Below are 15,093 nucleotides of genomic sequence, written 5' to 3'. Positions count from 1 at the left end.
GATATAAGTAAAGATATAATATTTACAGTACGACACTCTAAACTGTTTTATGATGTGTCGTTGCTATGGTTACAGTTTGGTTAGGTTTAGTTAAACATGAATGAGTGCTTAAATGAGGCTTGTCGTCATGGTGACAACAACAACCAGCTGGTTTCATCTCTCACAGATGAAACGTGTTAAATGTCTGCAGAGCTCGTTAATTAAACATGGAGACGATCAGAGCTGATGCTGCTAATTAAACAGAGAATAAAGATCTGTTATTTTTATTTGTATTTATCCTTTATTTAACCAGGCGAAGTCCCATTGAGATATTAAAATGTCTTTTACAAAGGAGCCCTGGGGCAACAAATAGACAAGTTACACAGAAACATTAAAATAACAACTTTAAAAATGTTTGTGTTTTATAAATCAACTAATTAACTGAATGATGAAAAATATCTTTTCTATGACTTTTTATATTATGTTATATTATGTTGTGGATTGAGCTCTGAGATTACGATTATATGAATTATAAAGATCAATAATAGATTAAATAAACATCATCGACAGAAATGTGGAAAGTTTCTGCTGAAAAATTACAAATCTGCATAAAATGTTCACTGAGACTGAATCCTGGTCTGTTACTGGTCTGTTATTGGTCTGGTACTGGTCTGTTACTGGTCTGTTACTGGTCTGTTATTGGTCTGGTACTGGTCTGTTACTGGTCTGGTACTGGTCTGGTACTGGTCTGTTATTGGTCTGGTACTGGTCTGTTATTGGTCTGGTACTGGTCTGTTACTGGTCTGGTACTGGTCTGGTACTGGTCTGTTATTGGTCTGTTATTGGTCTGTTACTGGTCTGGTACTGGCCTGTTATTGGTCTGTTATTGGTCTGGTACTGGTATGTTATTGGCCTGTTATTGGTCTGTTATTGGTCTGTTATTGGTCTGGTACTGGCCTGTTATTGGTCTGTTATTGGTCTGTTATTGGTCTGTTACTGGTCTGTTACTGGTCTGGTACTGGCCTGTTATTGGTCTGTTATTGGTCTGTTATTGGTCTGTTATTGGTCTGTTACTGGTCTGTTACTGGTCTGGTACTGGCCTGTTATTGGTCTGTTATTGGTCTGTTATTGGTCTGTTATTGGTCTGTTATTGGTCTGTTATTGGTCTGTTATTGGTCTGTTACTGGTCTGGTACTGGTCTGGTACTGGTCTGGTACTAGATTGAAAAAGCATCTTTATCTACCTTCATATGAGAGCAGCTTCATGTGATCAGAGCAGAAACTGTCTGATCTCTACACGAGGATTTAATTCCTTCCTGCAGTTCTTTAAACTTCCTGCAGGTGGCAGCAGCGCGTCTGAACTGCGTCCAGTCAGCTGCAAATATCACCAGAAGAAGAAGAAGGAGGAAGCAGCAGAAGCAGCAGAAGAAGTAAAGTGTTTCACAACCTGCAGCAGTGTGTCACCTGGTGAAGATCAGACAGGTGAGTTTATCGATCACTGATCAGTTTAACCTGCAGCAGAGAAACACGACGAGTCTGTGAGCAGCAGCGAAACTTACTGAGAGTCAGACTGAATGTTTTTATCATCCTGAAGGTTAAAAACTGTCTGAACCGCGTTTCAGCAGCATGATCGATAATCACTGTCATCAATACTTTAATCAATACTTCACGTTAACATGTGAGCTGATCAGCAGGAAGCTTCAGCTGTTATAAAGGAGCCGCAGCTGCTCACATGTTCACATTTTATACAGTTAACCTCAAATTCATCCAGTTATAACCTGATTAATTATGTTCATCAGCTGTCTAACATGTGACGTCATGTATTATAACATTATTACAGTGATATCAGATTCAGCCTCTTTTTCAACATTAGATTAATTTTAATAAAATAAAGTGAAGAAATGTGAAAGCTTCTTGAAAGATTTACACTGTAGAATAAAAGTGATCAGACTGATAAATATAAATATATATATATGAACAAAAAGATATATTTATATAAAGATCATTTAAAACACGTGTTTTGTTCGTTAATGACGACATGAAGCCGGAAGTCCTCAGTTATCACGGTCACTGTTTACACTGAAACACCGTCTGATGTAAAAACACCTTTTAGTTGTTTTAATAAGCAAAATAAAGCTTTTATAAATGTGACTGAGGGTTTAAACAGTGTTGAGGAGTTTTACTAAGATGTCAAACTGTTTCATAAGTAGTGAAATAAACAGAAAATTAACCCAAAATATTATTATTTATGTTTCTGTTGTTTAGAGCAAAAACCTCCAAACGGCAGAATATCAACAGGAAGTCAGCGTCTCTTACATCAGCTCTGTATTAATACTGTTTTATTAGGACTCTGTTTACTGGTTTACTGGTTTACTGGGACCCTCTCATGTCAGACTGGTTAGTGGCTCTCTGGCGCCTCTGCAGGTATAACGTGGTACTGCATGGCGGGCCGGGGCTAGCTGGTTAGCATGCTAACTGTTATTTCTTCACATTCTGTTGATAATTTGAGTTAATTTTGAATGTTTTAAACTAAAATTCTTACCTTACCTCCTTTTATATTCTCTTTAAACTCCAAATGAACTTCAGCGTCGTCCCGTAGCTCCAGTTCGTGCTAAAAATCAGTTTATGATTCAGCAGACGTTAAATGTTTCCGTCCAGAAGAGTTTTAAAGGATTCTGTGAGTGTTTATCACAAATCCTGTCACTCTATCGTCTTCTGTACGAAGTTTGAAATTAACTTAAACATTTAAGAAGCTGCAACCAATCAATATTTTCCAGTTATTCATATCAAAATATCAAAGTTGTTATTTTCTGTCATTCGACTGAAAGATGAAATAAACTTGAGTTTTAATTTAAAGAACATTTAGCGGTCAAAGAGTAAAGGTATTATATTTAAATGTTTTACGATATAAATCTTCTTTGTCTTCAGGACGTTGGCGTCGAGGATGTTGGGGCTCAGGTGCATCGTGGGTAATCTGCGTGGAGGAGGAAGACTCCTGAGAAGTCTTCCTCGCCTACAGAAGACGTTTGTCTCCATGCCGCCTCCGACGTCAGAGTGTCAACACGCCAGACTTCTTCATCATCGTCATCATCGTCTTCCCGTCCTGACCCAGAGGAACTTCCTGTCTCAGGGTCCGGACGCGTCGGTGCGCTCGGCGAGGATGAAGCTGCGGACTCGGGCGGCGGTGACGCTGCTGTTCGGCGGCGGGCTGCTGGCCGTGTGGTGGTACGTGGACTCGGAGAAGCAGAAGCGGCGGCGGCAGCAGCGCGTGGAGCAGCTGCAGCGCGCCGCTCTGGGTCACGGTAACTTCAGCCTGATGGACCACCACGGCCAGCGCCGGACCAAGCGGGACTTCCTGGGCAGCTGGGTGTTGCTGTACTTCGGCTTCACGCACTGTCCCGACATTTGTCCCGACGAGCTGGACAAGCTGAGCGCTGTGGTGTCGGCGCTGGACCGCGACGCCTCGCTGCCGCCGGTGCAGCCCGTCTTCATCACCGTGGACCCCGAGCGCGACGACGTGCCGGCGCTGGAACGCTACGTCAAAGACTTCCACCCCCGCCTGGTGGCGCTGACGGGAACGCCAGAGGAGGTGAAAGACGCGGGTCGGGACTACAGAGTGTACGCCAGCCCCGGGCCGAAGGACGAGGACGGAGACTACATCGTGGACCACACGATCCTGATCTACCTGGTGACTCCGGACGGTTTGTTCCTGGATTATTACAACAGGATGAAGAACGAGGAGCAGATCACTGAGAGCGTCCGGAACCACATCAACTCCTACACACCCACATCTGACCAGAACTGAACTGTTTCACTCAGTCGACTCAAACATTGGAAATATATTTATATATAAAATATATTTATGACTCCGTTTCTCTGGAGGAAAAAAACTGTGGCTGAAAATCGTCTCGAATGTCTCTGAAATTAAAACTTGTGAATCTTTAAAGTTTTTCTTTTTTTTTTTTTACAGAATTTCATGTTTTTGATGTTAAAGCTGAAACAGACGATCAATCAGAAACTCTTTTGATCAGTTGAACAAAAAAACACCAGAACTTTGTTTAAAATTGAATATATATAATTGATCTCATCAGTAAGTTCGGTAATAAACACCAGCTGTGTAAAGAGTCCTGAGCAGAGAATAAAGTTCATTAAAATATGTGAAAACATTTTGAGGCAGGAACAGAATATTGATCCGATCATCTGACTTCCTACAATAAGAGTAAATGTTCATGTTGTTTCCGTCGATCATGTTGGTGCTGTAGAGTGACACCTAGTGGCTGAACGCTGTACTGCAACATTTAAAATCTGCTGAGAAATTTATTTTCAAGAGGTTTATAGACAAAATGTTTCATGTATAAATCATGATTCATTATAATAATAATAACTGGATGAAAGGAAACAGAGTTCAGGTTAAACGTTTGTCTTCAGCTCAAACAGAGTCTGCAGTGTTCAGGCTGTACGAAGTTAGCTTTGTGTTGGGTGAAGTTGGTTTCAGGATGAAGAGGCGAGCTTCTTGAACCTGTCGGTGGCTTTGTGAGTGCTGAGCAGAGTCAGTCCCATCGAGTCGACGCTCTCCTCCAAACCTTCAACGCTGTCGAGCTCCACTGTGCGGTCGTTGGCCTGGAACACAAAAACACGTTCAATCCTAAAATCCTTAATCTGATTCCTCCTTCAGCTCAGACGTCAGCGTTTCTTCTTCCTTTGTGTGAAACTGATTATTTAACTTTTATGAGATGAAAACATTCAGCTGAAGGAATTAATCTGATGAGCGTCTCTGCACGTTTAATATTAATGACTTTAAGATAAAAATAAAACCACTGATTAGACTGCTGTAGACAGTTATGAGTTTTAATGAAATATACACTTAAGTTATGTTATCATTTATATATTAATAACTATTTATTCTGTTCTTTGTCATAACAAGAAAAAAATGATTAAAGTATTAAAACTGCAAACTGAAGTATTTAGATCCTTAAAAATACTAATGCAGTAATAGTCTGTATTACCACATATAATATATTATGAGACATTTAATATAATATATATAAAATATTATGAGATATAATAATGTAAAAGCAGGATGTTACTGTTGTAGTGGGTTGAAGCTCATATTGAAGCTCATTTATTAAGGACTGTAACTAATGATTAGTTTCATTATAGTTCACACTGATGATTATTTTTTTACTTTAATTAATAAGCTGATTGGTTGTAAAATAATAATAATAATTATGATAAATAACTTAAACTGAACACGCTCAGATCTAATTTAACATCTTAACTCCTACAATTCAGATATTTAACACATTTTTAAACACTGAATATCATCGTAAGACATTTTAATGATCTTATATAACGTTGTAAAAAATGATGATTTGAACTTTAAAGATTCATTTTTCATTTAAACCAGTAAAACTTCATATTTTAGTATAAAGAAGGACAGAAGTAGTGTGATGTGTTTACCAGCTGCAGTGAAGCCAGCAGATACTTGCAGGCCTCGTAGTTGTCCAGACCGTGAACGATGGAGGCGAAGGACCGGCGCTGACCGACGTCGCTCAGAGACGAGACGATCCGGTCGCTGTAGCTGTGGATGTCGAACACCGGCCGCTCCTCCTGCCAGACAGGAAGTGACAGAACAGGCGTCAGGGTCACGTGGAGTTCGTTTCCCATGACGACGGTTTGTTATTGAGTGTGTTTTTTTTACCTGATTAGCGAGTTCAGGTCGAATCTTTGCTTCCCAGTCTTTGACCCGGCGGGACAAACCCGTCTCCTGAGTGTAACCGCCACTGTTCACCACCAGCTGCTCCTATATATACACATTTATATATACACACACACACACACACACACATTTATACACACACACACAGAGAGAGACACACACAGCGAGACACACACACACACACACACAGAGACACACACATTTATATACACACACACATTTATACACACACACACAGAGAGACACACACAGACAGACAGACAGACACACAAACACACAGTAACACACACACACACAGAGAGAGAGAGAGACACACACACACACACACACACACACACACACACACACACACACACACACACACACATGTTTTTATCTACTTTAATATTTCATATTATAAATGATCATTTCGATCAGTTTGTATAATAACAAAAGTTTCCTGTAAAAAAGTGAATAATTTAATAATAAAATAAACATTAAACTGAATAAAACATCTTCTGTCACCGTGGTAACACGTTTAAACGTATTTATCACATTTTAAACAATTATTAATTCTTTAAAACACGTTAAAGTATCGATGTTATGTTTTATTATTTTATTAATAATCTTTTTGCTTTTATAACAAGCTGTATTTATTATTTATAAATCTGTCTGTTGTATGATTCACATTATTGATCCAGGAGGAATAAAGATGATTAATAAATATATATAATAAAAATTAAACAAAAACAGGAAACATTAAAATCGACCAATGAGAAAGTAGATCAATAATAGATGTGATTGTTATGATTGATCGATCAGCTGATTGATTACGAACCACTCGCAGCTTCACCAGATCTTCATAACTCATGTCTTCTCCATGAACGTCTGAAAAATAAACATATTATTAATAATTATAATAATAATGCTGAAAACAGTCAAATGATTTATGATCGTTATTAAAGGACATGTTGTGTTTTTACCTGGTGAGATGAAATCTGGTCCTCCGGCTAACTCGGCTGGGAAGTCGTCAAGCGCTTCGTGTTCGTCGTCAGAGTTTCCATCATCAGCACCTTTAAATAAAGTTTAGTACGGTTTTAAATAAAGTTTCATACGGTTTTAAATAAAGTTTCATACGATTTTAAATAAAGTTTCATACGATTTTAAATAAAGTTTCATATGGTTTTAAATAAAGTTTCATACGATTTTAAATAAAGTTTCATGCGGTTTTAAATAAAGTTTCATACGGTTTAAATAAATCGGGACATAATAAACTTTAGCTGAGATACAACATGAGAGAGAGAAACTGAAGCTGAAGGAGGTGAAGGAGGTGAAGGAGGTAAAGGAGATGAAGGAGGTGAACGAGATGAAGGAGGTAAAGGAGATGAAGGAGATGAAGGAGGTAAAGGAGATGAAGGAGGTGAACGAGATGAAGGAGGTGAGGGAGGTGAAGGAGGTGAAGGAGATGAGGGAGGTGAGGGAGGTGAAGGAGATGAAGGAGATGAAGGAGGTGAAGGAGGTAAGGAGGTGAAGGAGATGAAGGAGGTGAAGGAGGTGAGGGAGGTGAAGGAGATGAGGGAGGTGAGGGAGGTGAAGGAGGTGAAGGAGATGAGGGAGGTGAGGGAGGTAAGGAGGTGAAGGAGATGAAGGAGATGAAGGAGGTAAAGGAGGTGAAGGAGGTAAAGGAGATGAAGGAGGTGAAGGAGGTGAAGGAGATGAGGGAGGTGAAGGAGGTAAAGGAGGTAAGGAGGTGAAGGAGGTGAAGGAGGTAAAGGAGATGAAGGAGGTAAAGGAGATGAAGGAGGTGAAGGAGGTGAAGGATGTGAAGGAGGTAAAGGAGATGAAGGAGGTAAAGGAGATGAAGGAGGTAAAGGAGGTGAAGGAGGAAGGAGGAAGGAGGTGAAGGAGGTGAAGGAGTTCTTACCCAGCAGCTCCGGGTGTCTGAACCCGTCCACAGGTTCTTCTCCCGGCTGCTGCTGAGGTTCCTCCAGCTGCAGGAAGGTTCTCCTCAGCTCCTCATCGGACACCATCACACCCTGTGACATCACACAACGCATCATCAACACCTGAGTGACATCATCATCATCATCATCATCTTCATCAGACAGCCAGGTATGTGAGGGGACTCACCGCTCTCCTGTAGATCCTCTTTCTAGTCTTCAGTTTGTTTTTCATGTTAGTTAAATAAACGTAGTTCAGGTCTGAGAGGAGAAGAAGAGTCGGATCAACACATGAATGAACACATGATGAAGACGAAGGACAACGATTGGCTCCTGATCAGCTGTGATGTGTTACAGGTAGAGATATTCCGATACCATTTTTTCCCTCCCGATACCGATTCCGATACTTATGCTGTGGGTATCGGCCGATACCGATACCGATACCGATACCAGTGTGTTAAAAAATAAAAGTCATACTACGCCTGCATGACTGTGATATGATCATTGTATTAAGGCCTGGCTCAGATTAAACCCTGTAAAACATGAATGAATACAGCGAATGGAAGCAGTATAAAACAGTAGTGCAACAGTAACTTAACTAAATAAATATAGGAATAATTATTCGCCGTCTTACTGGTGGGAACATCCACTGTGAAGTTCTGCCAACCCGCCCACATGCTGCGCTAACGTTAGGTGATCAGTTCTTCTTCGCTAAAACAGCAGCACAGCGCAACTGTTTAAAGAGCAGCGAAGAAGAACCGTCAGAGCTAACGGAGCTAACGGAGCTAACCAGTAAATAGATTCCTATTTCTAATAAATTACGTGGTATCGGATCGGTGCCTGGACTCCAGTACTCGCCAATACCGATGCTAGCATTTTGGCCAGTATCGGAGGCATTTCCGATACCGGTATCAGAATCAGAACAACTCTAGTTAGAGGCCCGTTAGAGGAGTGTTAGAGGAGTGTTAGAGGCGTGTTAGAGGAGTGTTAGAGGAGTGTTAGAGGAGTGTTAGAGGCGTGTTAGAGGCCCGTTAGAGGCGTGTTAGAGGAGTGTTAGAGGAGTGTTAGAGGCCTGTTAGAGGCCCGTTAGAGGCGTGTTAGAGGAGTGTTAGAGGCGTGTTAGAGGAGTGTTAGAGGCCCGTTAGAGGCGTGTTAGAGGCGTGTTAGAGGCCTGTTAGAGGAGTGTTAGAGGCCCGTTAGAGGAGTGTTAGAGGAGTGTTAGAGGCGTGTTAGAGGCCCGTTAGAGGAGTGTTAGAGGAGTGTTAGAGGCCCGTTAGAGGAGTGTTAGAGGAGTGTTAGAGGCGTGTTAGAGGCCCGTTAGAGGAGTGTTAGAGGAGTGTTAGAGGCCCGTTAGAGGAGTGTTAGAGGAGTGTTAGAGGCCCGTTAGAGGAGTGTTAGAGGCCCGTTAGAGGCCCGTTAGAGGCGTGTTAGAGGAGTGTTAGAGGCCCGTTAGAGGCGTGTTAGAGGAGTGTTAGAGGCCCGTTAGAGGAGTGTTAGAGGAGTGTTAGAGGCGTGTTAGAGGCGTGTTAGAGGCCCGTTAGAGGAGTGTTAGAGGCCCGTTAGAGGCGTGTTAGAGGCCCGTTAGAGGCGTGTTAGAGGCGTGTTAGAGGCCCGTTAGAGGCGTGTTAGAGGAGTGTTAGAGGCCCGTTAGAGGAGTGTTAGAGGCGTGTTAGAGGCGTGTTAGAGGAGTGTTAGAGGCCTGTTAGAGGAGTGTTAGAGGCCCGTTAGAGGAGTGTTAGAGGAGTGTTAGAGGCGTGTTAGAGGTGTGATAGAGGCCTGTTAGAGGCGTGTTAGAGGCGTGTTACAGGCCTGTTAGAGGAGTGTTAGAGGCGTGATAGAGGAGTGTTAGAGGCCCGTCAGAGGCGTGATAGAGGCGTGTTAGAGGCCTGTTAGAGGTGTGATAGAGGCCTGTTAGAGGCCCGTTAGAGGCGTGATAGAGGCCTGTTACCTGTAAACGAGGGTCCGTTCTTTAACTTGTGTTCTGGAGGATCGACTGCAGAAGAAGAAGAAGAAGAAAACACACGTTATTAAACACGCAGTAAATCAAACGTGGAACCTTTCAGATTAAAGTCTTCATGTTCTCACAGGTTCCTCTGAACCAGCTCCTGAAGTCCTGCAGAGAACCCGCTGGCTTCCTCTTCCTCTTCCCTCCGTCGTCCAAACCGTCAGGAACCTTGTAGCACTTCCCTGAAAGAACACACAGAACTCAGTGAGAACCCAGAACACACAGAACTCAGTAAGAACCCAGAACACAGTGAGAACCCAGAACACACAGAACTCAGTGAGAACCCAGAACACACAGAACTCAGTGAGAACCCAGAACACACAGAACACTGGTTCTGGTTTACCTGATTTAAGCGGTTTATCTCCAGTCAGAACAGTGTACGGGTCATGAAGCTCCCAAATGTTCCGCTGAAAGAAAATAAGCAAACAAATAGTTATTGATCGGAGTGATTGATCGGAGTGATTGATCAGAGTGATTGATCAGAGTGATTGATCAGAGTGATTGATCAGAGTTATTGATCAGAGTGATTGATCAGAGTTATTGATCAGAGTTATTGATCAGAGTGATTGATCAGAGTGATTGATCAGAGTTATTGATCAGAGTGATTGATCAGAGTGATTGATCAGAGTGATTGATCAGAGTTATGGATCAGAGTTATGGATCAGAGTGATTGATCAGAGTGATTGATCAGTTATTAATCAGAGTTATTGATCAGAGTGATTGATCAGAGTTATTGATGAATGAACCTACAGCAGGTGGAGCCTCCTCTTCCCTCTTTTCTTCCACCTGTCGTCTCTCTCGGATCATCCTGCCTTCACCTGGAGCCTGAAGACAGAAAATAAGAAATAAATAAGAACATTTAATTTTTAAAGGTAAAGAAAATAATTCTGTGAAAGTAAAACTCCAAAATTCAACAATTAAAAAGCTAAAAAATTGTCCTGAACTTATAAGAGTAATAAAATCAAAATGTTTTCAGATAAACTGCGGGGGGAAAAAAATCTGATTTAGCACAAAATGTTTGTTCGATAAAATGTCAGAATAATGATCTCAGGATGTTTGTGTTGTTTACTGTCAGATAATCACATTTAAAGTTCTGATCATGTAAAGTTTCTTTTTTAAAGATGTAAGAGCTGAAATTATTCCTGCTTTAATAAAATCATTTATCAAACATCATCAGAGTTCATTAATTAACTCGTTACTCTGTTTAAAGACGTACGGAGGACCTGCAGTGACTAACTGAAACAGAAGCAGTCATGTGACCTGGTGTCTCTCGACGTGCTCCTCTGGTTCCTGGTTCTGGTCCTGGTTCTGGTCCAGATCCATATCGTTGTCCTCCAGCGGCAGGAAGTTCTCCACAGCGTCGTCTCCTGCATCACCTGCAGCCTCTCCACCAATCAGAGAAGAAACGTCTGGAAATAGCAAACCTTTAAAAACAACACAAAATCATCACCGAACAGCAGCAGGATGCACATGAAGATCAACTAATCAATCATTTAATCAACTAATCAATCAATCAATCAATCTCTATTTATGAAGCACCAAATAACAACAACAGTCATCTGAGCTGCTGATTAAAGAGAGTCTGCAGTAACGTCTTTATTCTAATAACATCTCCACCTTTTATCCTCTGTGTGATTATTAATACTCGTAGTAATTAATCTGCAGTTTAACCAGCAACATGTTCCAGGAGAGGAAAACTTAGACTTTATATTTAATATATAAACTATAAGAAGATGCTTCACTAACAAACAATAATAAATTAAAAAGGTGCAACGACAGAAACATTTAAAGGAACGTTGCACATTTAAATGCAATAAAAACAGATTTAAAGAACAAAGAGATTAAATTAAATATAAAAACATGATGAATATATTATAGAGATAACAGTGTGTGCTACCACCTGTATTTATTACTGACATTTATTCTCTTTTTTATCCACAGTGACTTTAATGTGTCTTATTGTTTTTATGTTATCAGCCACTAGTTACAGCAGCGAAATGATGATAAAAACATTCAATTTAACTGGAAAAAGGGTTTTTGGGTTTTTTTCAACAGTGATTTTAATCTGAGACTTTAAACTATGATCACAGTTTGTCTTTAACATCAGCTGATCTGAACCCAGCAGGAGTTTAAATTCATGTTCAGAGTCTTAAATTAAACTGATGAATGTGGATCAGTGTGGAGTGATTGGAGACGCTGCTGCTTCGTTTAGTTTCATTCATTTAAATTCACACATGATTAGGGCTGGGCGTCGTGGCCAATTTCCTAAATCGATTCGATTCATAAGGTTCTGAATCGATTAATCACGATTCAATTCGATCTGCTCTTAAATAATGAAAATGGCTCAACTGTGTTACAAAATACAAATGTACTTTATTTTTTCTCTTCACATTAAACAGGTTTTAAGTTTAAACTTGAGCTGTAAACAAAACTGTCTCAAGTCTCAAAAGTGCAATTTTGAGATTAGAAAGGAAATGCAAATGAACTAAAACATTACATCAGTGCAGTTTGTATTAAGGCTTTTTATTAAAGTAACCCTGGCGTTGTATATCTGTTTGTTTCCCTCATATTACTACTGCTGTTTCAAAACATTGTTTCTGTAAATGATGCCAACCAATAAAGCTTTATAAAAATTGATTAAAAAAAACTTCATGGGGAAAAATCAATCTCATGCCCTATGAATCGATAATGTATTGTTTACCCAGCCCTACACATGATGCTGTGAGACGTTGCTGTACCTCTCTGCTGCTGCTGCTCGTCTATCAGCAGATGTCGGTCAGCGGTGGATCCTCGTGTGAGGAAGATCATGTCTCGGTCTCCTGCGATGAACAGATTGATCCTGAAGTCCTTCAGACTGCAGACGACGTCTCCTTTCACACTGACACACAGAAAACACACAAACTCATTAAACGCCACGTCTGGATGCTGAACTAACAAGTTTTAACGAGTTCCTGTTCAGACTGACTTGATGAGAGGCAGCTTCTGCTTCTCACGGGTGTCGGGAGGGATCAGCGAGGCGGGAGGAAGAGGAACGACGCTCACCGGCTGAAACACAAACACACGTCAGTCACAGCCGCTCACCACCGATCAGCTGATTCCTGTTGGGAGGAAACTCACCGCGGTAGAGTCGTCCTTCTGCGAGTTCTCCGACACGTCGATGTCTAACGGCGTGAACTGAAGGAGACAGATTAACTACATTACCCAGAATGCCCTCTGACAGCTGCTAGAGAGAAGTAAATGTGACGTTTTCATTCATAATCAGAACTTTACATTCTTTAATATTCTGATGCTTTAGTTTGTTATAAGTCACAGCCGAGCTCTTCCTCTCCGTTTAATTAAATAATGTATTCAGTGTCCAGCTTCCTGTTTCGTACCCCAGCTTCATCGTCATCATCGGCAGCGTAGTTGCTGTTCGCTGCTCCGTCTGCATCGCCGCCTTCAGCCGCCGCCTGTTTGTTACGTCTGTTAGAGTCAGACGTCACAGCATGGTTACACACACACACACACACACACACACACACACACACACACACACACACACACACACACACACACACACACACACACACACACACACACACACACACACACACACACACACACACACACACACACACACACACACACACACACACACACAGAGGGCTGCCTTACTTCTTATTCCTGTCATTGATGTACTCCAGAGTTTGGAAAACCAGATTGTGAAGCAGCTCCACCTGCAGCAACAAACATTCATCAGCATGAATCTGATCCACAGTCAGAGGATTATGGCAAAAGTGGTGTAACCATAAAAAACTTTTCTTCCTTCCTTCCTTCCTTCCACCCTTCCTTCTTATTTACCTTCCTTTTTTTAATTCCTTCCTTTCATTTGTAATCCCTTCCTTCCTTCCTCCTTTCTACCCTTCCTTCCTTCCTTCCTTCCTTTCATTTGTAATCCCTTCCTCCCTTCCTTCCTTTTTCCTTTCTTTCTTACTTCCTTCCTTCCTTCCTTCCTTCCTTCCTTCCTCTGCTTTTAATCCATTTAGAGAGAATATATTAGAGGATTATGGCAAAAATGTCTAAGTGGTGTAACCATAAAAACTTTGTACCAAATAATTCAACTTGCTTAAAAACAGTAAATAGTCAATAAAACACCATATCAACTAGTTTGGCATGATCTTACATTATAACTTTATATTAAATAAAGCTAATGGAATACAATTGTTCTAAATATTACATTTACTCTGGTTACCATGGAGATCAGGAACTATGTACACAAAATTTAACATGAATCATTAAATATTATTATTAATTGAGGCTCCATTTAGGTTAAAGAGAGCCAGGTTCCTGCTGGTGCTCCAGTGTTAGAGGAGGTCTGAATACTTACACACTTTAGTCTATACAAGCTGTTTGACTTTTGCACAGTACTGTATATCAGTTATTATAAATGTGTTTTATGCAGAGAGTGTTGGAAGGTTTATATCTCATTAATATGATGAATCATTTCTACCTTCTTGCTGTAGATGCAGGTCGAGCCCTGAATCAGCAGCGCCGCCTCTGCAAAGTTCAGTCTGGTTTTCCCTCCGTCGAACGTGATGGTCATGTCATCCAGCTGCAAAAACACCAACACACGCTCTTAATAAAGCAGAACCCAACCACAGCTGCAGGAGGCGTCACACCGAGTCCAAGCTCATCACCTCGTCCAGGTAGTCGTTTAACTCGGACGCCACGTCGATCTCCCAGTTCTTGGTGAGCTCTCGGATCGGCTGCAGCAGGTGAGCGTATCTGCTCTCTGTGGACTCCATGACGGCTGCCAATCACAGCACAGATCAATCAGGGACAAAGTTATCAATAAAGCACAGAGGTTAACTCTTTATCAATCAAAGCTTCTTATCCATAACAGAAGAAGAGGAAACAGAGATCATTATTAATCTTATAATGTTTAAAACACTCTGCACACCTCAAACACATAAACACGACTTTCAAATAAAACATTAAAGTTGATTCAGTGGAAAACAAAATGACATAAAACATTAAAAAAATATCCGTAACGGACCTTTAACTTTTATTTATCACCAGTTATTTAACAATCAGGTTGTTTTATTCTGAATTATTAAAGTTAATCAAACCTAAAGTGAAGTTAGTGATTATATTTAATGTTCTTTTATAATACAAAGTTAACAAAAAGCACCAAAATCCTTTAAAAATGCTGCTAATTTATGAAATATTGTAAAACGAACTCCTTAAAACATTTTATATATATATATATATATATATATATATATATATATATATATATATATATATATATATATATATATATATATATATATATATATAACTATATGACTTTACCTAATATATAGAGCTGTATACACGTTATATATTTATTATTATATAGTTATTTAATCCATTATTTATTAAGGAGTTACAGCCGTTAACGGAAATTAAACATTTACGGTAACATTTGACATATTGAAGCATAAACAGAAC

The 15,093-nt window shown here is 40.4% G+C and overlaps 2 protein-coding genes across 2 annotated transcripts; one reads left to right on the top strand and one right to left on the bottom strand.

Moving 5' to 3' along the window:
* The first annotated feature begins 1,437 nt into the window (after nt 1-1,437).
* LOC134004268 (protein SCO2 homolog, mitochondrial) lies at nt 1,438-3,972 on the top strand. Its single transcript, XM_062443487.1, has 2 exons — nt 1,438-1,460; nt 2,907-3,972. The coding sequence occupies exon 2, from the start codon at nt 2,923-2,925 to the stop codon at nt 3,781-3,783; it is 861 nt and encodes a 286-aa protein (XP_062299471.1). The 5' UTR covers nt 1,438-1,460; nt 2,907-2,922; the 3' UTR covers nt 3,784-3,972.
* Nucleotides 3,973-4,212: 240 nt separating this feature from the next.
* ncaph2 (non-SMC condensin II complex, subunit H2) lies at nt 4,213-14,405 on the bottom strand. Its single transcript, XM_062443590.1, has 19 exons — nt 14,298-14,405; nt 14,111-14,212; nt 13,276-13,337; nt 12,996-13,083; nt 12,739-12,795; nt 12,587-12,666; nt 12,360-12,499; nt 10,882-11,045; nt 10,372-10,446; nt 9,965-10,028; nt 9,702-9,803; nt 9,565-9,609; nt 7,807-7,877; nt 7,601-7,712; nt 6,660-6,749; nt 6,515-6,564; nt 5,680-5,781; nt 5,439-5,588; nt 4,213-4,598 (listed from the first exon to the last, which is right to left on the bottom strand). Exons 1-19 carry the CDS (start codon nt 14,403-14,405, stop codon nt 4,470-4,472), a joined length of 1,791 nt encoding a protein of 596 aa, XP_062299574.1. The 3' UTR covers nt 4,213-4,469.
* Between the last annotated feature and the right edge of the window lie 688 nt (nt 14,406-15,093).

The sequence above is a fragment of the Scomber scombrus genome, chromosome 22, assembly GCF_963691925.1.
Source record: "Scomber scombrus chromosome 22, fScoSco1.1, whole genome shotgun sequence".
Classification (NCBI taxonomy): Eukaryota; Metazoa; Chordata; class Actinopteri; order Scombriformes; family Scombridae; genus Scomber; species Scomber scombrus.
Note: the sequence above shows the minus strand (reverse complement) of the source record. Positions and strands in the feature narration are given on the sequence as shown.

Bases quoted from the DNA above. Each gene is read 5' to 3' on its own strand.
- LOC134004268 (XM_062443487.1), top strand. From the start codon at position 2,923: ATGTTGGGGCTCAGGTGCATCGTGGGTAATCTGCGTGGAGGAGGAAGA.
- ncaph2 (XM_062443590.1), bottom strand. From the start codon at position 14,405: ATGGAGTCCACAGAGAGCAGATACGCTCACCTGCTGCAGCCGATCCGA. The intron at 13,084-13,275 runs GTAAGGCAGCCC...TGACTCTAACAG, and splicing joins ATCAATGACAGGAATAAGAA to ACGTAACAAACAGGCGGCGG. The intron at 6,750-7,600 runs GTAAGAACTCCT...CTTTATTTAAAG, and splicing joins CAGACACCCGGAGCTGCTGG to GTGCTGATGATGGAAACTCT.